The sequence below is a fragment of the Telopea speciosissima genome, chromosome 1 (genome assembly GCF_018873765.1).
Source record: "Telopea speciosissima isolate NSW1024214 ecotype Mountain lineage chromosome 1, Tspe_v1, whole genome shotgun sequence".
Taxonomy (NCBI): domain Eukaryota; kingdom Viridiplantae; phylum Streptophyta; class Magnoliopsida; order Proteales; family Proteaceae; genus Telopea; species Telopea speciosissima.
In genome coordinates this window covers 19590726-19614604 of record NC_057916.1, presented here as the reverse complement: position 1 = coordinate 19614604, position 23879 = coordinate 19590726, and the positions used below count along the sequence as shown (strand labels likewise).

Sequence of the window (23879 nt, the reverse complement as noted above, 5' to 3'; positions counted from 1 at the left end):
AAATGGAAAAGACAACATTATTTGGGCATGTGGGGTGTGCTGTCCTTGTGCCCAGACACAACGACATGCAAAATGACCACTTCACCCTTGAGAATTTCCTTTTTTGGGACATGAAAAGCGATCATTTTGTACGCCCCTATGTTTGGGTGTAGGGGCAGGACACCGTTCCCACCCTAGTAGCGTTGTTTCTTCCTTTAAAAATTTGAGAGAGAGAGAAAGAGAGGGGGGGGGGGGGTAATCTGGGCATAGAATGAATCCCGTACCGCCTGGGTTCAATGGACACTATATGGTTAGACACCAGAATTTCTCTCTCCCGAGGCATCACCACACCATTATGCATTAGCAGCTGCAGCAATGCAGAAATCGGGTCACTGATTTTGTTTCTATTTATCATTCATGATCTTATCCTTCCCCTCTCTCTCTCTCTCTCCACAGCATAAACAATAATACCTGAAACAATGGATTTTTGTTTAATAGATATCACCCGTTAGAATCAATTTTGGTATCATACAATCAACATCTCCTTTTAGAATTTTCTTTTGATAAATTATTTATGGATCACATGTACAGTCCAATATTTTATGCAATGGGAAACACAAAATTCAACTCTAGCCAACATGTCAAGAAGCACTGCAACCCTACAGGATATACAATACAACAAAACAAAAAAGGAAAGGATTGATTATATGAAAAGGGGATTTTCTTCCAATCACTATGCCTTGTGAAGTATAATGCTTCACTATTTGCTACTTCATTATATGTGGATTAGTTCATGTGATAGAGGATCATGCAAACATCTTATTGGTACAAACAATTTCAGTTTAAAATGAATAGAAAAAATAGCTAAAATTACACAAGATGTCATTTTGTATTTTATATTCAACTCTATTTAATGGTATTTTGATAATTTTACTAAGGCTGAGTTTGGTATGCATTATTGGATTGCATGCCACATTGATTTCGTATTCTTAGATGACAAAAATAGTTGTTTTTATCATCCAAGAATGCGAAATTGACCTAAAATGAATTCCAAGAATGTATACCGAGCACAACCTAAAACTTTGAATCAAAGTTTGAGCAACTTTCCTTGATTAACTTAGGACTAAAATTTGACCATTGAGATGTAAGTGGGGTCTTCTATCATATGGACTCACATGTACTACTAAGTGACAAATATTGAAGCATTATACTTCACTAGGCATAGTGACACCTAGAAGGACTTAAAAAAAAACCCCAAACTAAATACAACAACAACTCAAGCCTTATCCTAATTAAATGGGATCGGCTACAACCTACATGGATCCTTTCAAAATAAAGTAAGAAAAACTGAGGTCCTCACTAAGGGAAATGAAAGTAAGAGGACTGAAGAATAAAAATGAAGGATAGATATAAGAGAAGTGAGAAATGGAAAATGAAAGTAAGAGAAAAGAGGATAGCCCGAAAAATCAGGAAAATCTTAGATATAAGGTGTCAACAACATGGATCCTTACCCTCTAATAAGCTTTATTTCACGTCATACTTGGCTCAAGGCCCAGACTATGCATGTCATTCTTCACAACCTCTCCTATGGTCATTTTAAGCTTGCTTCGAGCTTTTTTAACTCTAAGAATGTCGTCTGAAGTGGTATGATCATGTTCAACAGAGGCCTGGAGATGCATCAGTAAAGAGGAGTGATCTGATCTACCCATAAAATAGTGCCTTTTCCCCCATCCTCCACTGATAACTCTGTTTTATAGTCTAATTCTCTTCATTTTTTTTTGGCGAATCTAATTCTCTTCATTATCATCTACAACCATAAAGGATTAGTACTATTCATCAACTTGGTCAATGGATGGACCATGGATATAATTATAACAAAAGCCATGTTGTTCAAGCAAGGAATAGATGGAAAAGGAGGGAAACAATGGCAGAGGGCATTCTCACACTTCCTTTTGGTGGGTCCTGTCAAGAGGACAACCTTACTTTTGGTGGGTCCTAATTTTCCCAGTGAACAACCCTTTTGACAAACAAAGCAAAAACAACCCAATCTCATTATTTCATCATATTATATAGTATTATAGAATGCTTGGCTTCTACTCACCCTATGGGGTTTACTGCAGGCACTGCTATAGATAGGAAAAAGAGGAAGTTCAGCTACAGGACCAACCAGACGTGTTATATGAATCGTTTTCATGGCAAGCTGCCTAACCTGACCTATGCAACCATCATCTCCTTCCTCCATGCTTAATTGTGGGGTCAACTAAAGTTATTGGCACAGTTTCTTCTTAAGAATTTAGAATTTGGCAGAGTTATTCCAGTTAAAGAGCTAATTCTCATTTTTCTCATGGTGGGTCCATCCCAGTAGGCTATCAAAATATTTTGAATGATGGAGAACAAAAGCAACACATTCTCATCATCTTATAAAAGCATTGGTGATTGAAAGTTACAGATGGTGAAGCAATCAGAATTCAACAAAAGCATCGAACTCTGTTATGTCATAAAAGACTGAAAGCCAAGTCCTCATAGTGGTTTGACTGGTGAATTTATTGCCCATTGCCCTCTACAAACCTGATGCCACCTTCTGCACTCATTCATGCTCAGTACCAGCAATAGTGTTTTTTTTTTTTTTTTTACAAATTGTTTGATATTTGGTAAACCAGCAATGCTTGGTGATTGCATTATATCCAAAAAATAAAACCTTTGTCGATTTTGTAAGGGTTGGTTTCCACTGCTTTTGCTTTTCCATTTTTGACAGCAATTACCACTAGTTACCTCTAGTAAAGATTCTACTCACTTCTAACTGTGTATAGGCTTTCCCAGAAATGTGTATGTGAGAGAAGTTCTTGGGTAAGCTTTCTTAGGGTTGCACATAACAACAATGCCTCATATTGACTGAAGAGACTTGCTAACACTACAGGGAAGGTTTTATCATTTCTTGCCACTTTGCTGACAAGAAATGCATGAACCCACAGATTAAATTATTATGTAAAACTTTTTTTCTATGTTAGAAACTATATTCAATAGATTTTTATGAATTTTAGGCTATGATCTACCTAGAATTTGGCACATAAACTAAACATTTAAAAAGTGTACTTCTTGCATCTAAATATACCATCCCATAACGCACTAATCGTGTACTTTGATGCTTAGAATTAGCCTTCCTTGAATTAATGGATTGAATACGTAGAGGGATAATAGTATAGATACATCAGAAAAGCTCAAATTCCACAAACTATATCACCAAGAAGTAGAAAGATTAAGAACTCTTGTTATATATGCTCCAGCATCATAACTCACTTTCCAAGAACATGATGAACTCATTGGATAATCAAACATGAACTCCAAACTTTGGTTACAGTACTGAGAAAGAAAGACAATAGACTTGGAATTGGCCCTTCTTTAGTTGATCCTATTCTCACGATTTTCAAGCTTTATAACATTACAAACTCTGGTCAACTATTGAATTCCTTGAAATGTTGCCTTTGGCATGTCTTACAGATGGCCTTAATCAAAATAAGGCTCAACCTGACAAAGCCACTAACATATCAGAGTCGAGAATTAGAAAAAAGTGGAGATGCAATGGCATTTCTCTTTTACTCTGCTTCATGATTGTCCTTCAACAACCTGAATTAGAATGTACATCAGAATAATATCTCAACTGTTTGTACAGCCTAGCTTCACAATGGAAACTGAAGATCATCAATATTTTCTCAATGGCAACAGAGGCAAATCTACAGGTCTGGATGATTTTCTTGTTTTGGTCATCAAATAAATGCAAACATTACATTACATTAATAAACACTCTGTAAAAGAAACATTTTTACCACTGAATTTGGAACGTATCAAGATAATCTCCGGGGAAGCCAAGGGAAGAAATTGATGCTCTGAACATCAAGTCTTTCAAAGATCTTTGACCACTTCTCTCTGAGAAGACAGCCTATGAACCAGTGATCAATGAATTGCAAGCATCATCACACAAAATACAAAAATGAGCAATGCAAATGGAAGAGCTCATAGGTGACCAGACAGCCTGAATTCATGCTAATCTACAAAGCTCTTCTGAAACTTCTGAACCTCAAAAACAATATGTCATTCTGTTATATCAAAGCAAAGCTTTGCCTCATCCCAAGGACCATTTATCTCAAACTTGTACTCTTGTATCTTTATAAGCCAATAAGGGCATACAACTGTGACAAATACCAAAAGACCTAGTAACAATGCAAACAGCAGCCGCTGCAATGTGAAGACCAACCCTAAGGTCACAATCATCAACCAAAAAGAAAATAAAAGGTGCAGCCTAAGGGAGTACTTCTTGATACAATACGTAACCAGTGGGGCAAAAAGGAAGACCTGCAAGGAGAAAAGCATAATGGCAAACACATGAAGCCTTGACGGGAGGCGAGAAGCAATTAAAACAGAAGCCACAATAGAAGCATTTAAAGAGACATTGCTAGTGAAGGTTGGATTGTTCAAAGCCCCAGGTGGCCTTATTGTGGACCCTGCGTAGTCATGCAAAAAGAGATGGACTACAAGAAGTGATGCTGTGAGTGCCCAAATGGTGTCTGAGCTGATGGACCTAGTGAGAGTGTGGTAAATAGGAGCCAAAACATACAGCCCGCTTACAAAGAAGGCAACGTTGAGGAGATAATGAGAGAGAAGACTAATGGAGACCCTCTTTGTAGTGACAAGCAGCACTAAGAATCCTACTCCAAGAAGGCTCACATCAAGCAGCATGAGAGAAGTCACATCAATGGTGGAACCAAGCATGTAAGTCCAAACACAGACCACAAGAGCAACAATGCACAGATACTGAGAGATACAAACAGAATCCTGCATCACCTTCAACATGTCCCGCTTCACCACATTGGCATTCATGACCATATCTTCAAGGAAAGACTCATCAGTGTAGTTGTCATCATATCCTTGTTGCATCCCTCCATATGCCACTTTTCTCCATTTAGGTCGAGTTGGCAATTGGTTCCCTTCAACCTTGGTCTCCATCAGAACCACTGATCGATTGCAGATAAAGTTGCTAGGACTTTTTCACCGTGTGATAGTGCACTACTTAAACTTCACTCAAGCTCTTCAACAATTCAGTGTTTATCTGTAACATGTCCCAATTTGAACAGGTTCAATACAATTTGAGATTGTCCTGTTAAAGAAATCTTCATAAATCCAGCTACTATAGTTAAGGCCATTACATTTGAAACTTTTAAAAAGTACAAGTCCAGATAAACCCAGATCACATCTGGTGCTGAAAATGCAAAATGTTTAGATTACTATGAAAGGAACTATGGCATGGGGAACAGTTGTAGTTTTGTGAATTCTGGCACCAAAATTTTATAGAGAGAAATTAAGTTTTAACAAATCAAATTGCTAACAGACGACACCAGCAACATATAGATTATGTAAACTAAGTATGCAAAAAATTGAGAGAAAAAAATAACTCTTGCTTCTTAAACTCAGATTGCCCCCACATGCAGGACAAGTACACAGATAGTCAGGCTCGGATTTATGATCAACCTAACACATGAGAAATCCTATCTAAATTAATAAAACCATTATCGGAAGCCAAGGACGCAAACATGACTTGAAATGATCTTTAACAAAATCTTGAATACTTCCTCAGCAAGCATGCTTAGGAGATAAACCCAAGTTAGTCACATATAACAGCAACATTGCCCTTCAAACCTAGGTCCCAGCAGAAGCAATCAACCTTACTTCTTTAAGTGGTGGGGGTAAAAATTATCTTGAACAAAGAAAACCTCAAAATGGCATGATCAAAAGTAAACTCTGAATCCCAACCCCCACCCCCAAAATAAGTGTAGATAAATAGATTTTATAATCTTAAATGATTAAATGTCATTCTAAAGTCACTTCAAACCTGGGACAACCAAAACTATAATCTGCTGTAACTCCTAAGTTGCATCACCGTTTCAATAGATAAGATTGAGAGTAGATAGATGTTATATCAAGTACATGATAATATTAAATCCCTGAATTCTAACCATACTATTGTCTATTCACCAAACTTAGAACTGCAGATTAACATTCCTACATCATCTACAAAAGAGAACATTAAAATCCCTCATCAGTAACTAAGTAGAGTGCTAGAGGCTGTAAAATTTTTACCTAAAGCCCATCAAGCAGACTGGTTTTAAAGTGGTTGTTCTGTTTGGAGCTTGTCGATAGGAACATTCCTTGACATCGATTGAAGGTCTGCAAAGAACTGATAATAGTGAATTCTGTTCTGTCTGTATTTGAAATCCTCTCCCAAGTCACATGCCAAATGTCCACCAGTGACAGAATTGAGAAGTGCAAATTATCAGCATTAGGGCAAATTTTAAATCCAAAAATAGAATCAGTTTTAGAAAGAGAAGAGGGGGATGGGGCGAAGGTTAAAATACTAATGCTCGTACCCGATTTGGAGTTTTTAACAAATAGAAGCTGGGAAAAAACATTTCAAATTCCTTTTCTTCGCCTCTCTTGCCACGACCTGCTCCAAAAACGACGAGTTCTGTCCGAACCTGAGCAGGGAAAGAAGTTTATCAGGTGTCACCACAGGAAGAAGAGAGAGAGAGAGAAGTAGAATATAACAGCAGAACAATCATCCAACCGTCGCTTCTGCAGGAAATTTCAGCAACAGAACAATTGAACAAACGTCCCTTTTGCCTGATCGAGAAGAGGAGGAAGAAAGACGGAACCGGGATTTGGATCCTCTCGGACCTCTCCAACGCGGGGTAGGTAGGGATCTCCAGTGAGGTCTCTCCATCTGACACGTGAGCTGGAGACGATCCAAGGGCTGGTCTCTCTCTCTTCAATCCCTCCCTATTATTATTCAAAAACTATCAATTTTGTTTTAATTTTATTTATTTTCATTTAAATTCCATTCTTTTCTTCCTCTCCGTGCAATTGAAGCCACTTTTAAGTTTTAATATGTACAAGACTAACCCATATCGTATCGATATCGATATGATACCATACACAATATTGCTATGATGATCATGTCATAGCGTGATATAGTGTGATTCATGACATGACGTGATCAACAATATAACATGATCATCATATTGATATGGCACAATCCTTCTGACGATATTTTTTTGAAGATAGTAAAATTAATAAGATTAATTAATAATAAAAAAAAAGGATTAAATATGCGTACCCCCTAAAATGCACCCAATATTCCTCGTACCCCCTATCTGACTAGTCCACGTACCACCCCTACTTTATCTCCGTAAAATCATTAAAGTCCACACTAGGCATTAAATGCTGAAAAATGATCAAACTACCTTTTCTTCTATTTTTTTTAAAATTTGACCTAATTGCCTTGACCTATTTGCTAAAATTTGAAAAAACCAAAATGCCCTCATCTTCTCCAAATCATCATTTTCTTTTACAACAAAATCGATAGTTTTTTAATAAAATTAGAAAGTGATTGAACAGAAAGAGAGAGAGAGAGTAATTGGGGGAGCACATAACCAGCCCTTGGATCCTCTCCAACACACGTGTCAGATGGAGAGATCTCACTAGGAGATTCCCAGCCACTCCCCATGTTGGAGAGGATCCAAATCCACAGAACCGTGTCATTCTCCTCTGTCTCCGATCTCTCATTAAGTAGTCAACAACTCTCTTCTTTCTTTTTCCATCAAAAAAAAAAAAAAAAAAAACTCTCTTCTTTGTTTTGTCTTTGATCTCCCTTGAGGTCGAGAGTAGTTAGTTACAACGGGAATGAGAAAAAAAAAATTGTATTCGATACGACAATAAGTTTGCAAATCAAATCGCACCAATGCTGATCAAAACCTAAAAACTCCAAAAAAAATAAAAAATTCAATTCTGTCAAATGCTTTGAACATGTCAATTATGAGTGTCAGAAAACCAGTTTTTCCCTTTTTCTTTTTCCTCATATAATGGAATTTTTTTGGCCAAGATGATGTTATCTCATATTTGTGATTTGACACCCTTTGATAATGGCTGAATGGAACTGGGAGATGAGGTCTAAAGCGATTAACTATGATTTTAACAAAAATTTTATATGAAACATTACAAAAATTGATAGGTCTGAATTCCTCAATTAAATTGACAAACTCCTTTTTCAGGATTAAAGTTAGCAGGATATGGCTGGTCCCAAATGGTAATGTGGTATTTATGAAGTCCTGGACAAAAGCAATCACTTTATCTTTCTACTATGTCCCAATATTGATGGTTGAAATTGCAAGAAGTCCATCAATTCCCGGAGCTTCAAAGGCACCAATACTAAGGTTGTCTGGTTAATTTCCACGTCAAATGGAGAGACAAGTAAAAGACCAATATCTTAAGTTGAAAGGAAGGATGGAAGTGGGAAGAGGACTTCAACAAATGAGACATCCAAATTGGCAAACTCCTTTTTCAGGATTAAAGTTAGAAGGATATGACTGGTCCCAAATGGTACTGTGGTATTTTTGAAGTCTTGGACAAAAGCAATAACTTTATCTTTCACTATGTCCCAACATTGGTGGTTGACGAAGTCATGTGATCGGGACGGTTAAAAAGAGGGGGAGGGGGGAGAAGAGTTTTCTGTATGAGAGTGTGGCACCTATGAGAACACATGAGAAAGTATCAATAGGGGTTGAAGTTCTGACTTTCATTGATGGTGTGGCGATCATTTCATGCCATGATGTCTGGTTGCAGGTAGGGATGTAAATGAATAGCCGAAATCCGTTTCTGTATCTGTGTCCGTATCTGTTTAGCACTATCTGAATCCGTCCGAAAGCTAAAAGGATACAGATACAGATAGGCTATTGCAATCCGAAAAGCTATATGTACATGTAAACGGATAAAATATCTGATCCGTATCCATGTCCGTATCCATTTAGCACTATCCGAATCCGTCTGAAAACTAATCTGATGCGGAATACGGATATAGCACTCTCCGAGCCGAATCCGATCTGTTATTTTAAGAAAGTAATTTGAAACCAAAATAAAAATCAAAATCCACACACACACAGTTTCCTGACTTCTGTATTAATATTTAGCAAACATGCTGAGGATGTTAGTAAACATGTGTAAAGAAAGTTTCCTGACTTCTTCTGCATCCTATTGGATCAACAAGATCAACCTCAGCGGATACAACCAGTTTGACCTAGTACTTGTAAACCTACTTAAGGTAAAGATCCTGTTGCGGCAAGATTTGATCCGAGCTCTCCTGTGATCAAACTATCCTATGATCAAACTATCCTGTGAAGAAGTACAGATCTAAGCAGTGGAGTACCGGCCTAAACCAGCGGAGTCATTTTGATGCTAAAGTTAGACTTCTCACAACAGATAAATCTTCAAGCAGGGAAAATAGAGACAAATGAATTCGCCCCTTTACCTAGATTAGAGACTTCAATTTATAAGATTCAGACAGTAGAACGTTGTAGAAACTTTGTGATGATAGACCATTCTGTGCGCTTCTGTTTGGAGGTGTCGTCCTTCGAGTTGGACACCTATTTGGCTATTTACCAAGAAGTCATGTGGAAAGCATAATCTTAACTAGGAAGGTTCTTAACCAGATAAGTTATTTGCCTGGTTAACTTATTGCTAAGACGGTCATTGGTTGGGCTTCACGAGTCATTCTTGACATGTCTTCCAAGTTGGACATAGTGTGATGTCAGAGATGAACTTAGAGTTCAATTCGTCCTACTCCTTTGGTGCAATTCTTGGTTCAACCTACTAAATCGACCCGGCACATTTTTGTAACCAATGCCACATGTCACAATATGATTGGTCGGTATTTATTTTGGTTAATCAGACCCCATTGTCAGTAAAGAAATTTTCAATCCCAACAAACCAACCCCCAAAATCAAGGGAAAATGAAAAAGAGAATCAGAACCAAAATGGACCCATTTACCATGTTTGTAAGTGTAACGGTACCCGAATTTACAACAAAAAACTGAATGAACAGAATTCATGGTCCATCCGGCTAACAAAGAAGGTTTTCTTCTGTTCTAATTACCACGTTTGCAGGGGGCTTTGGTGACGTCCACAACCTGCTCGTTCAGTAGATATAGGCAGCAAGCTTTCCCAGTTCAAATGAACGAAGGAGCAATGGACAATCGCTAGTTTTATCTCTAAACGTCAGCAGCCTTTAAAAACCTATAACAACATCACAGTTCATTGCCATCAAACCATCATCCTTGTAACCGATTAAGCACATGACAGAGGATTGACTCACATGGAAGCAATTTTTTCATTCTTTACTTTTTCAGGTGCTCCTCACCATCACATCACCCTTCCCTCCCTCCCACCCCCGGCCCAAAAAAGACAAAAAAAGAATCCCGTCATTTTACATAACGAAGTTCCCAAGCTAGACTTTTGTTTTTCACCCTAATATCAAGTCCGTTGCCTAACCCTCCTGCCATCAGTATCACCACCATCTGAGAGCTGGGCCCACACACTGCGACTCTTCCCGCCACTGCTACATTCCTCCTCACAACCTGCAACTGTCTTCAGGAGCTCTGATTGCAAAGCCGGGCAATTTTCTTTAAGGTGCTTAAACCCATCTGATCGAATAACGGCTGCATTGAGAATTGGCAATTAGAGTATGAAGAAGCAAAAATATGCACGAAACATAGCTAACAATATCAATCGAAACCTTAGGCTCCATTCTTGGTTCTCGAATTTCAATTACTTGGGGAGTTCCTGAAGAACGAAAAACTTTACAAACATAACATGCAGCAATAGCTAAATCATGACTCAGTCATAATTTACTTTTGTGCCCATTCTTCAGAAAGATGATCCAACTTACAAGCCACCTAGCCTAAAATAAATGATATTAACAAACAACAATCACAAACAGAAATGGAACGACAAATTTAGAATAGGAATTGAATCAGGCCAACTGAATTGGGGTCAGATCACGCAACCACTTTTCTTTGGCAAATTATCAGATCATGAAATCCTAAAAAAATCAATTCCAACCTTATCATGGAAGTACGATGGAGACATTATCTAGTCAGGCTTCTAGAATTGAAAGCTGAACAGAATAAAATGGAATGACAACATAGGAAGTATCAATCAACACAATGCAACTTAGCAAAATACAAAGATCCTTCATTAGCTGACCCCCAATACGTGGCAAAACAGCTGAATAAAGCAAGATCCTGCTATTACAGTGAACCATTACTACAAAATGAAGGAATTGTGGTGTCTTCTGATAAGAAGATATCTACTATAGGTTAGTATGAGAGTGGACTAATATTAATTGACTGAGATTTGTTCAACTCTAAACATAATAATATGGGAATGCAATTGCATGTTCAGTATCTTCAATGTAGAGCAGGTGTTTTTCTTCGTTATATTCCTGTGGATTTGGTCAACTAGTTTAGCCATAAAGGTTCAATTGGAGTAACCACAGAAAGCTGTTCGTTCCAAAAATGAGAGGTGGCATGATGCGTTTGGAAATGGGAGTCAAAATTGTTGAGGAAGATTCAAGATCTTTATCCTTGCAAGTCAGAACATCATATGTCCACCGCAAGATACGTGCTAAGAAGCGTGAGTGTTGTTTAGCCAAGAACACGGTTTATCACAAGAGGACAAAGCATATTGCGGTTCAATTTCATTACATCCGTAAAATCATTGAAGAAAGCAAAGTGCAGTTGTTGAAGGTGGGAACCAAGGAGAACAAGGCGGACACGCTAACGAAGACGGTTCAAATAGAAAAGCGAGTCGACCAACATATATAATATTTGACCGGCCAGCCGAGCACCCGTTTGAATACTTCATATTTGTTTGCCCTTGAAATTACATACGTAAGGCCTCGATGATTCATCTTTGCTCTCCGCTCAACTCAACCGAAAATAGGCCCCCCGAGCAGGAGATCTCCCCAGCTACTCAGTTACTGACTTCGCTTCAGTGTCTATTTTGACATATTTCCTAGTTGCTTCTTCCGCAGCCACCCCGCTGCTCTATCGACCCGGGCCCAGTGGGTTGAGGTCTTGACAGAGCCTTTACAAATTGCTGGGTCGTGCCACCCGGAATGGTAGGGTGTATAGGTTGCATGGCAGGACTCCCAACTGATTGAATAGGTGATTTTCGATCTAAAATGGTCAAGGAGTAGGCATTGGCAACAACAACCTTTTCTCCTTTCTTTCTTTCCGTTTTTGTCTTCCACATGTGATGCAGATTCAACACTAAATAGGGCTTGTTTCATTGGGAATAAGTCTAGGGTTGGGTTACATACATGTTGTGCCTTTGATCCCACGGGTTTCTAATGTAATAGGCCACTTTTATGGGCCTAAAATATGGGTATATAGGTTGCATATGGGATTAGCCCAATACTTAGTTTATATTTATGTTTTTTAATTGAACCGGTTGAAATTGATTGCATCCAATTGGTTCAATTTAAGTGTTCATGTGACTTGGTTAAGTGGTCATGTGACAACTTAAGTGGTCATGTGATGTAAGTTAGGCTGGATTAGGACTCTATAAGTCCAGCCATGTTTTGAGTCTATTTCCTTTAGTATTCTAGTTTCCTATTCAGTTTGAGTTACCTAATAGATTAGGGCTAGGGTTAGGCCATTCTTTTTTAGTGTCTAAGTCTATTTTTGAGTCTTCTATATAAGTTTGTAAGGGAGGCCAGCATTACATACGAATTTGATTAATGAAAAAGATTTTGTTTGCTGCCATAGTTGCTGCTCTGCTCTATTGAGTGAACCTTGTGAGTAATATCAAGGCTACCTTGTGGGTAATATCAAGGTGAAGGGATTGGTGGACTCCGATCGACTCCTTGCATCTTGTAGATCGGGAGGTCCTTTTTCTTCTACAAGCTGATTCTACTTGCTGTTTCTCACCTTCTAACGTAGACCTACACTCTCCCAATCGATTATCATAAACCCTAATTATCCTTAAACCAGTCCAGCCTTCATCCTCCATCAGTTTTCATCCAAAATCGAACCACAGATCCCTCACAGCAGACCCTCCACCCATCAACCCTAATTTCTCCATTAAACCTGCATTCCTATCTCCACAAGGACTCCTTCATAATTTCAGATCTGTCCATCAATTCCAAACCAAACTTCTACCCTATATCCCCCACACCTCTCCCCATACTCGATCCAAAATCCAGCTCATAACTCCCACTCTATCCTCTCCATTCCTCCACTCCATTAAAACCCAAAACTTGCAACTTAATTCTGTCCAGAATTGCAGAATTTTAAAACCTTCCCAAATCCAATTATTTTTATCCCATAATAATCCACTAGACCTGCATATTAAAGCCATATAAGACCCATTCCCAAATTCCCATCCTAAACCCTAGAATTAACCTAAATCCTAGTGCTGTCCATTCGAACCAGCAACCCTTTTTGTTATTTGATCCTATTGTCTGGCTCCTAGTAGGTCTCCTACCTATCTAGGACTACATTAACATGCCTACTTGATCAGATCCTCTTTCCTTCCCTTTTCTAAAATGCATGCAACCAAGCAACTATGAGCTAGCTGATCGTAGACCACTCTCTCCCGGCGGTCGAGCTGATCTCAATCCATTGATTGAGGGACCCTAGCCGGTGAAGGAGATACGTACGGGAAAAGGTTTCAGCATGAACAGGTTAAAAAATCCTTGACGCGGGATCCAATCCAGTAGCAGGGGGCCTTTCGATGAAGCCCGTTGAATTTAATATTTAGCAGGTATTTCTCCTTTGTGTTTTTCATAAAATAGAGCAGAGCAAGTAATTCTCATGCCTATATTCTTGTGGATTTGGCCAAGTGGTCATTTAAACCTAATGATTCAAGTGGAGTAGATCCGTAACATGACTTCTATCAGGGTATGTGTACGAAGCTTAATAGGATCTTAATTCTTACAAGACTCTCATTTTCGCCCCATTGAAGAAAGGTAAGAACAGCTTACAAGACTATATTTATGTCCCCAAATATCCGCAAATTTATAACAGACTACTGGATTAGCACCCATACTTTAAAGAACTTCAAAATGTAAAATTCATAAGAACCATTTTTTAGAAGTAACCAAGAGAACTTACCTTGACAGAACAATTTGTCACTTCGTTTTAATCAATATATAGAAATATATGCATCCTCAGAACAAAAGAACAGAGAGGGGAAGGCAGAGGACATGAAAAAAGAGGGGAACTGACGTAACCGGACAAAGCTGGGGGAAGGTGGTAATAAAACCAACCCAATACAACTCCACTCAAAAGCCATATTTTAGCAATACAGTTGACCAAACCCAAGCTCTAACTTGATACTGATAAGGAAGAAACATCAAATTTGTAATGTTGATTATAGCCTGGCAGAGAACAAGTGATCACAATGAACTAATCACATTCTCAAAACCAACGGATTGAGATAAAAACTGGCACTGCAAGTGTTAGGGCATAAAAAACTCAGAGTCGTGCAAAATATCAGTTCAGAATAGGCCATGCTTAGAAGCCTTGGTTTCTAATCAAGCAGCCTCAAAATTCAATGTTGTGAATTTGTGATGCTTCAATGAAGATCGCTATGGGTGTAAGAGTTACTGAAGACAACAATATATGACTAATTTCCCACAATTTAAAATGAGCCTACCATTGTAGTGATCAATAGCCCCCAACACAAAATGACAAGATCCCAAAATTTCTTTCCCCAACAGTTTTGCACAAAGAACACCCACAAATACAGGAATATCAAAGATAATATGCCCCTCAGTAGCATAAGACAGAAGCTACCAAGTCCACAAGAACTGGCACTGCTTCTAAAAAATAATACCCACCTCAAGCATGCACCTTGCACCTTCTAGTGCAGACAAGCGATTAAAACCCCATATTATGCCTGAGGGTAATTGGCCCAAAAGGAACAAAACAGCAATATCACCAGGCCGCTACACCGGGAAAACATCAATAAAGACGGTCAAATCGCCCACAATTCTTCCTCTATAGTATATATATTTTTTTAATATAGGAAATACCAATACCAATACCTAATGTTCAATTTCATTATCTCTAATCACAAAACTTTCCTGATTAAACTAGGACTCAATAAAAGACACTTTTAACTATATTAAACTAAACACGCAATAGAAATCCTAATCTAATTAGACTTCCTAAACGAAAAACCCAGTCACAGATCAACACCCCTTGAGTTTGGCCATAACTCTTCCGATACAAGTCGGAATTGCAAGATCGTGGTCTTACTGGACAGGTAACTCAATAACCTTTCAAATGACACAAATGCTAAGCAAAATAGAAAATTTGACCATCCAAAAGTAAGCTCTAATAACACTCACGGAAATATCCAAAGTTCCTGTAATGTAGTGCTTCCAAATCACTAAGACAGGATCCAATACTCTAAGGAATCCAAACTATTCATTGGAATGCTCCTGCATTACCCTGGATACAAGGCACACCACCCATTGCAACTCATCAGCTTGTGTATCGCATTAATTCTCTATAGCAAGCACCTTTACAATCCAAGGTGTTCGTGCTCTTAGGTCATTTCCCAGAAGTTTTACATGTACTTAACAGGCCAAACTTTTGCCTAGTGCCCCCAACCCTTCCCTAAAATTTGTAGATTTAAACATTAAACATACAAACAAACAATAGGGAATAGTTTCCTGGATGATGCACTGAGGAAAGCATATCATGAGCAACTCAAATTTTGTAAACAAATTCCTCTCTCCCTCCCCCCCCCCAAAAAAAAATTAACATATTTAAGCCCAATCGGAATAGCGCTTTCAAAATCAATTAAAAAGTACATTTTTTTAAACATTTGTTAAAGCTACCAATTATGTGTAAGAGGTACAGTACCCATATGTACTGTGGGTGTACAACAAATGTATCATGTACACATTTATGAGCGGTTGTCTTCTAGTTAGTTTAATTGTCTCCAAGTTAGATTGTGTTTCCTTGTTATGTCCAAGTTAGTTTCCTATTGTATTCAGGATAAGAAGCTTCTATCTTGCCTTTAGTCTGTAACCTTCTATTATATATTGAAAAGAGGTGAGATCTCTAGACTCACCCCGATTCTGCTTTTTCCTAATAGCAGAGTTCTTCTTCTTGCTTTGTGATTCTACTGGTTTATTAGGTTTAATATTGTCACATGGTATCAGAGCTCTAATATACCAGTAGTTGATCTTCTTCAAATACTGGTTTGATTAGTTCTTCGGTAGACATAGATGGATTTCTTACTGACCCCGCGGTTCGAAATAGGGCCGAGGCACACGTTATGGAATGAAGAGTGAGAAGGTCTAGTTCCAGTTAGTCCAGTCATTCTAGATCCCCGAGTTATACTAGCTGAATACTCTATATCATCTCTAACTCATTTCTTATCTGACCTTGGGAAAAGAAAACAAGTTCTATGCACAAGTTTTCTCAGTTCTTTCTAATTCACAAGAATAGAAGCCTTTCTTTTCTGGAGTTGCAGAAATATGCAACAGGATACAGGAAACTGATTGAGAAACTTGCGTACATTATTAAATTCACTTCTAAAAACAAGAAAAAATTTCTTAATTTCCTCTTAGTCTTATATATATTTTTTTTCAAATAAAGCTACTAAATTTTAAAAATAATAATAATCACCAAATTAAAAAAAAAATTTATGGAAAAACACAATAATCACTTAGTTCGAAACAAAGCAACAATAATTTCACAAAATTTTTTGATTTTATAAACCAAAACAGAACATGTTTCCCTATTTTTATTTTTATTTTTTTAAAATTATTTTTCAAATCCAAAAAATGGAAATTTGAATTTTCAAGCAAAAGATTCAAGCCGACTCCATAAAGTTGTCGATCGGACAACAACATCTTATCTTTTAAAAAAATAGTTTCAAAAAAATCAAATTAAAAAAAAGGGGTGTACCCAGTGCACGAGGCTCTTGCCATTGCGGGATCTGAGGAGGGTCATAAAGTATATAGCCTTACCCCCGATTCGCAGAGAGGTTGTTTCCCGACTCGAACCCACAACCACTAGGTTGTAATGGAACAACACAGTAATCAGTTACCGGTGCGTTGAGGTCCTCCCTTTGTCTTTGTCCCCTTTTTTTTTTTTTCCAATCCAAAAATATTTAACCATTTTTTTTTACCATTCCGTTCAAAATTATTTTTTTTGCCGCTTTAAACGCACCGTCCCAAACAAAGTTTTTTTTCCTTCCCGTTTTATTATGGACTAAACCCACTAGACTCCATCATCTACTTTATGATTTAGTGTTATGGTAAAATTGTTTTTTTGAAATCAGTGAACGCATCTAAAGATAGGAAGGATGGAAAGTATATCTACAAGTTGCTGAAGGATGTGTCCTACGAGGTGGGAGTAGAGAATGTTGTCCATATGGTGACGGACAACAACATCAACTTCAAGCGGGATGGAGATACAATGATGAACATCAAGTACCGCCTAATCTGGACTCCAAGTGTAGCCCACTGCATCAACCTTGTGCTGAAGATCATGGGGAAGAGGTCCATAATACAAAATGTGGTTGAGCGGGAAAGACAAGTGACCACATTTATATACAACCATGGATATACCCTTAGTTATTGAGGAGCAAGTGTGGTGGGTATTTGGTGAGACCTGGCATGACTTGATTCTCCACAAACTACATCGCCCTAAAGAGCTTCGAAACAAATATGGTTGTTCTGAGGTCGATGTTTGCTTCAGAGGAATGGTTTAGTTAGAGAATAGGGTTGTCTAGAAGGAGTAGCCCAATCGACCATATACAGTGACACATTCTGGCAGGAATTGAAGGAGGTCTTTATGATATTGGAGCAACTGGTAAACGTGTTGTGGATAATTGACTTAGAGAAGAAGCCTACCTTGCCACATTTTTTATGTTGCATTGGAGATACTGAAGGAGCACGTGCGGGTAATGGTACCAAGTGGTAGCAAGCAATCATGGAAGACCACAAGGAGAGGCAACTTTATGCATCCATTGCATGTACCTAAGTCAAATTATTTTACCTTTAGATCCTCAGTAAGTATTGACTACTTGTTTCCATCAAATCCAGCCTATTATCTCAATCCCAAGTACCAATACAAGCACAAATTTTGGATGAGGTGAGACTTGTACAAGTCTTAATAGATGCAGCGAAAGAGGTGGTGGCAAAGCTAGAGCCAAATTCAAATATACAAGCTTAATGCAACAATGAGGTGAGACTTGTACTTTCAAAAGTACTTAGAAATGAATCTTATTATACGTTTTTATTGATGCTAACATTAGCAGTTATTGAAATGGGTGTAGAGAAAACTTCACAGAAGCCACCGGTACTTTTGGCCTCACAATTGCAAGGACTGGTTGGGAGATTACTGCTACTGGAAGGTATATATCACCTTAGTTTCTTAGTTCAATGTAAGTATGTACCATGTAGCATCACTTAACAAGAATAATCTTAATGCTCTAATGCAGGTGAATGGTGGGTCCTATATGGGAAAGACACACCTAACTTGAGGAAGATTTAATTTCTTAGTTCAATATAAGTATGTACCAACTAGCATACTTAACAAGATAACCTTAATGCTCTAATGCAAGTGAATGGTGGGTCCTATATGAGAAAGACACACCTAACTTGAGGAAGATAGCATTGAAGGTGCTCTCCCAGACATGTTTCGCACCTTGATGTGAGTGTAACAGAAGTATATTTTAACTTATCCACTCCAAGAGGCAGAATTGATAGGGTCATGAATGACTTGAGAAGTTGGTGTATGTGTACTACAACCATAGTACTATATCTCGCGATATATCGGTATCTCGGGCCTACCGAGATATCCGAAATATCCGAGATATCGCGAAATATTCGAAATATTGCATTTTTTCTGCAATATTTCGGGGTCCATCTCGGGGTATTTGGCCATATTTAGGCACGAAACTTCATGGACAGCCTTATTTAAGCTTAATAAACACATTTAAACCATAAAATTGTAAAAATGTGAATTCAAATTGGTGTTTTGGGCTTGCACCCTTGATTGACATACGGTCGCCGACCTTAATGTATAAATAGTTAAATACACATAGATTAATGAAATCACAACTTAAGTTACAAATTACAAGTGCTAAACTGCTAATAGTAGTTCTTTGTGCCTCCTGGATCAATCCCACTCATGCCTCGCCGAGTCGGCGTCCATTGCTCTCTGTTTGAATGACATATGTGGACCACGGTATAGAATCGGAGAAGAAACGAGTGTAGTCATCCACAAGTGTCACGTAAATGGAATCATCAACGATCTGTAGGTAACCTATCCTAGGATATAAACTAGGGTTACCAATCGATCCATCCGTGAAGAAGATGATCCATGTGATATGATGTTGGCGCCCGTAGAGGCGATGGCATTGGCGCATGTATGGGTGGTGAGGTTGGTATCTAGGTCCGCTAGGGTATGCAAAGATGTTATCTACAAAAGATGATCCAGATGTCCGACGGGAGGGGTAGTAGTCATAGTCCCCTACCCCACTAAACTGCTCATATGATGATGATCCATATCCATATCCACCGTAAGGTTGTGATGCACCATAATCCGATGCCAATGGAGTGGCATGTGCGTCAAAAGATGGGGCACGCTAATGTCCGGTCGGTCCTCCCTCCCTATCACCCATACTCAAACCACCAACAGAGCTAGATAGGTTATCAATGTCCATTTGATCGGAGTTGCAATTGTGTTTGTCGACCCCTACGCTTCTGTTGTATGTATGTAGGGGCCTCTCGAGGGGGGGTGCGGGGCACGTGCTCCGTGGTCCGTATCTTGTGTGGCATGATCAAACTGTGTCTCTCCGGTGAATCGGAGTGGGTCTACAGTGCCAATCCGGGCCTCCTGGCCTACCACATAACGCCTCGCGTGCCGTCATATTCTTCACCAAGATCACCACCACCAACATCACCACCACCAAAGATCACCATCACCACCACCAAGATCACCATCATCACCATCATCATCATTTGAGGACTTAGACCAGTCTTCATCATCAGCAACATTGCCACCAAATGGCCGGAATGGTATGGGTGAGGCTTCCTCGCATGTATCCACCTCGTCGCCCATATACTCGTCCACATCAGCACCAATCTCGGAAGCTATCATGGGTCGGGCCTACCTCCCTCCTCATCCAACACCGGCTCACCTCTATCCTCACCCAATCCACATAGGGTCCTCATCGCCCGAGTCAACTTGAAAGATGTCGCTAGATCAATGGTGCCCCTCCGTCCCTCATGTCCCATGCGCAGTGTGTTGCGCTTTCAGCCTCGAAGTCAGAGTGCACATACACCATGTCGGATAAACGTTGAGACCCCAATCTGGCGCTTTGGAGTGGATGAGCGCAAGGTACTCCGGTTCCTCACAACCGGATGCGGAACATGTTTGGGCAAGGACTTTAATTGCTATTCTTCTTAAGTTTTCAGCCGATTCCCCATACAACACCCACCATTCATTGCATTACAAGTTTACAACAAAAAGACATGTGTCAAATGTTGTTTCAACTTTCAACTTTCAAATTTCAATACATATGTAATTTAAAACTTAAAAGAATTACCAGCATCACCACGTGCTCTGCCTTGTATCGCACCTCGGTTCCAAAACTTCCCAATGCATCCCTAAATACCTTGATCTATACCCATGTGGAAAATTAGTAAGTACTTCTTCACTACTTATTTGAAAGCATCAATAAGTTGAGTTTCCAAATGAACTCACTTCATTGTTGCAAATTGCTTGTAGTGCACCATCCGGCTCCAACTTCTTCACTACTTGTTTCACAAAGATCAATAAGTTGAGTTTCCAACCCAAGCCTATTGTTATATTGATACTTAGGGTTGAAGTAGTATCTTGAAATATGACATATAGAATAGAGGTATTGTCAAATGCATAGGTAATTAGTAAATAATAATACTATGAATTAGTAAACATAAAACAAATTTACTCACCACCTTATGCGGTGGATGCATAAGTTGATTCTCCCATGAGCATTTATGATATCTAAGAAGTGTTTGCTCTGCAGGACCCACACTATAGAACTATCTTTCATCAAGTCTATTGCGGATATAGGATGGCATGGTTGGGCCCTTGAGAGCGGAGTCGACAACATGTAGAACTTGAATTACCGGCTCTAAAACTTTCACCACTTTGCTTAGTTTGGTCAAGTCCTCGGATGACATCGTTGTTTGTGCTTCCCTCCCATTTGCGATCTTGGAACCCTTCCATTGAAACCGCTCGTCGAAGCAAACATGCTTCTCGCCGCCTTCTTTGTCTCAATGCTTTTGAGGGCAATGTAGTTGGTGGCAAATCTTGTGATGCCAGGCCTAACCAAGTCACCCCACATTTTTCCCTCGATAGATTGAGTGCATAGGAGTGGTTGTATACAAAGTTGGTGACTTGTCTTGCGCTTTCAACCACGCTTCACCAACTTTAACTTTCCCATATCTTTTAGCATTAAGTCAATGCAATGGGCTGCACAAGGAGTCCAAGAGCCGGTACTTATTATTGTTCATCATCTTCTCACCGCCGACAAGTTACTTCCATTGTCATTACAATCTGGACAACATTCTCAATACCACATCTTTTTCCACTACTTCCTTTAACAATCAGTAAATATATTTTGCATCCTTTATCTCTTTGGATGCATCCACAGTTGAGGAACACCGTCCTCCCATCACAATAAATCATGAAATTGATGATGGACTTTCTTGTAGGCCCAGTCCATCCATACGCCATTATAGTCACCCCATATGTCTCCCACATATTCTTCATCTCACTAATGTACTCATCAATCTCACTCTTTTGTTGAGGTAGATAAACATTCATTACCTCATATGGGGTGGGGCCCTTGAATCTGGGCCACCTCTGCAATGGTATCTATCATGGTATCATAATGGGGGCCTTGCAGGATGTTCTTTGGGATGGTATGGTATAGCATCCACTTAGCTATTGATTCTTTAACCAATCCCTTCATCCCCTTCCATGCTCCTTTGATTCGGGTTGATGCTTCCTTTCTTCTTATGCAATTTAGGATCGAGATGTTGATGGTGGTACTGGTCTTGGTAGAGGTGTTGGGGTTGCCCTCGCACTTTGTGATCTTTTAAAAGGATTCAAAGTTTTAGGACCTCCGAACGCTACTCCTCCACTACCCCTACTCTTTGTCTCTGTGATCATCTTGAAAACTTCCTCTACTCCTTGAAACAGTCCGCCTTAAAATCCCTAGCCTCCTCTGCTTGTTTGTATGTCATCGAGTGCTACGAATGTCATCATCGAGGAGGAGGAGGAGTCATCATCATCATTGTATCGTCTTCCTCCTCCCATCGAACTCCTCGCTTGTATCCTCAAGTTGTTCTCTTATCCTTTGCTTGTCGACCTTCCTCTTCTTTCTTCCCCTCAAACTATCACCAATCTCCTGGCTACTTGAGGGGACCATATGGCAACCTACAACATCTTTAGATCCTCCAATCGGATGTTGTTTAAGTCTCTTGGACCCACCTCCCATAAATTGCATGTACAATAATTACATATAGATTTTCTCTTATCCCCATCAATAGGAGTACCATGTAACCATGCAATGTCACCCTATCTTTGGTGGTTGGTCTCTCTTGTTCCCTCTGTTCTCTTTGTTCGTCTCCGCCCCTTTGTTGACTACTTTCCCCACCTTTTGCTTGCCCTCGCACGTTGTCTATCACGATCCGCCATAATGATACTTGTTTTCGAATGTAAGTAACACTGAAATAATTAAAAAACTTAATGTAGATGCACTTCAATTGGCACTTTTAGATTACTAATACGCTTGTATAGTTATTTAATATTTTTCCCCTAACCCTTATATTTTTCACAAAATTAAAACCAATTTTTATATATAATGTTAATATAAGTATTGACCTAACACAACAAAACTATGAATTAGTAAACATAATATACATGTAATGCATCTCAAAACATATAGAAATAACTTTCATATTTTTTCATTATTTTTTAAACTTAAAACTCATATTTTTCCTTATTTATTTCTGTTTTTTAATTTTTATATATTTTTCTTAATTTTCGAAAATTAAAAGAATTATTTAAGAGCAGAAAAATAAATCCGACAACTGTGAAGCCGTAGATCGGCCATTGGTGTCTAACATATATTTAATTCATTACCATCTAAGTCATATTACCCCTAATTATTTCCTATTTTAGTTGTAGGAAAATGAATTTTAAAACCAGAAAAAATAAAAAAAAATACATATGGGAAAAAATTTCGACACCGTGAGGACAGTAGATCGGCCTCCGGTGTCTAACATATATTAATATCATCAACATCCAACAACATTTGTACAAAGTTTTTTTAAAAAAATAGTTTTAGAGAAATATAATTTACCTTAAATAATGAAATTAGGCTTGGATGATGAGCTTAGATGACCCTCAGACGTCTTCCGGCGACAAGGAGCTTCAATGAGGCTTGGAAGGGAGGAAGAAGAGAGAAAATTTCATTTTCAGCAGCTCTCGGTCGAAATATCGACCAAGAGCTGCGAAATATGAAATTTATAAGGATTTTGAATGTGACACTATTGTCACTTTACAATATCTCGCGATATATCGTGATATCTCGCGATATATCGTGAGTTCCACGATATATCGTCGAAATATCTCGATATATCGACGAGTTATTGTACTTTTATTCGACCTTGTTTCGTATCTCGGTCATGTCGAGATTCACGAAATATCGCGATATATCGCCGATATTTCGCGAGATTTTATACCATGACTACAACATGAGACTAAAGATGCAAAACATACGTATGGGCTTGGACAATGGCAAGGGCCCAAATGAGCTGAACATCATCTTCCAGGAGGATTCAAATGAGGACAATCTTCTCTACGAGTGGGTGACGGATTGAGGTACCCCTGTATTAGATGAGCTGGGGGTAGGCCCAACACCGAGAATGCAAAGAAGATGAGTGCTGATGTCAATGCATTCATGCCACATGAGAGCTGACGTTCACTCAC

At 38.9% G+C, this 23879-nt stretch overlaps 2 protein-coding genes across 3 annotated transcripts in view; both read right to left on the bottom strand.

Moving 5' to 3' along the window:
• Window positions 1-3362: 3362 nt before the first annotated feature.
• Window positions 3363-5666, bottom strand: LOC122648855 (phosphatidylinositol N-acetylglucosaminyltransferase subunit C). Its single transcript, XM_043842131.1, has one exon. The coding sequence runs from the start codon at window positions 4978-4980 to the stop codon at window positions 4069-4071; it is 912 nt and encodes a 303-aa protein (XP_043698066.1). The 5' UTR covers window positions 4981-5666; the 3' UTR covers window positions 3363-4068.
• Window positions 5667-10291: 4625 nt separating this feature from the next.
• LOC122672568 (BTB/POZ and MATH domain-containing protein 4) overlaps window positions 10292-23879 on the bottom strand; it is a 37463-nt gene continuing 23875 nt past the window's right edge. Inside the window, exon 4 of one of the 2 annotated variants that reach the window (XM_043870036.1) lies at window positions 10292-10641. In XM_043870036.1, coding sequence (XP_043725971.1) covers window positions 10493-10641 — 149 coding nt within the window. In that variant the 3' untranslated portion in view covers window positions 10292-10492. The remainder of the gene's footprint in view (window positions 10642-23879) is intronic. The other variant, XM_043870030.1, reaches the window with a different exon arrangement.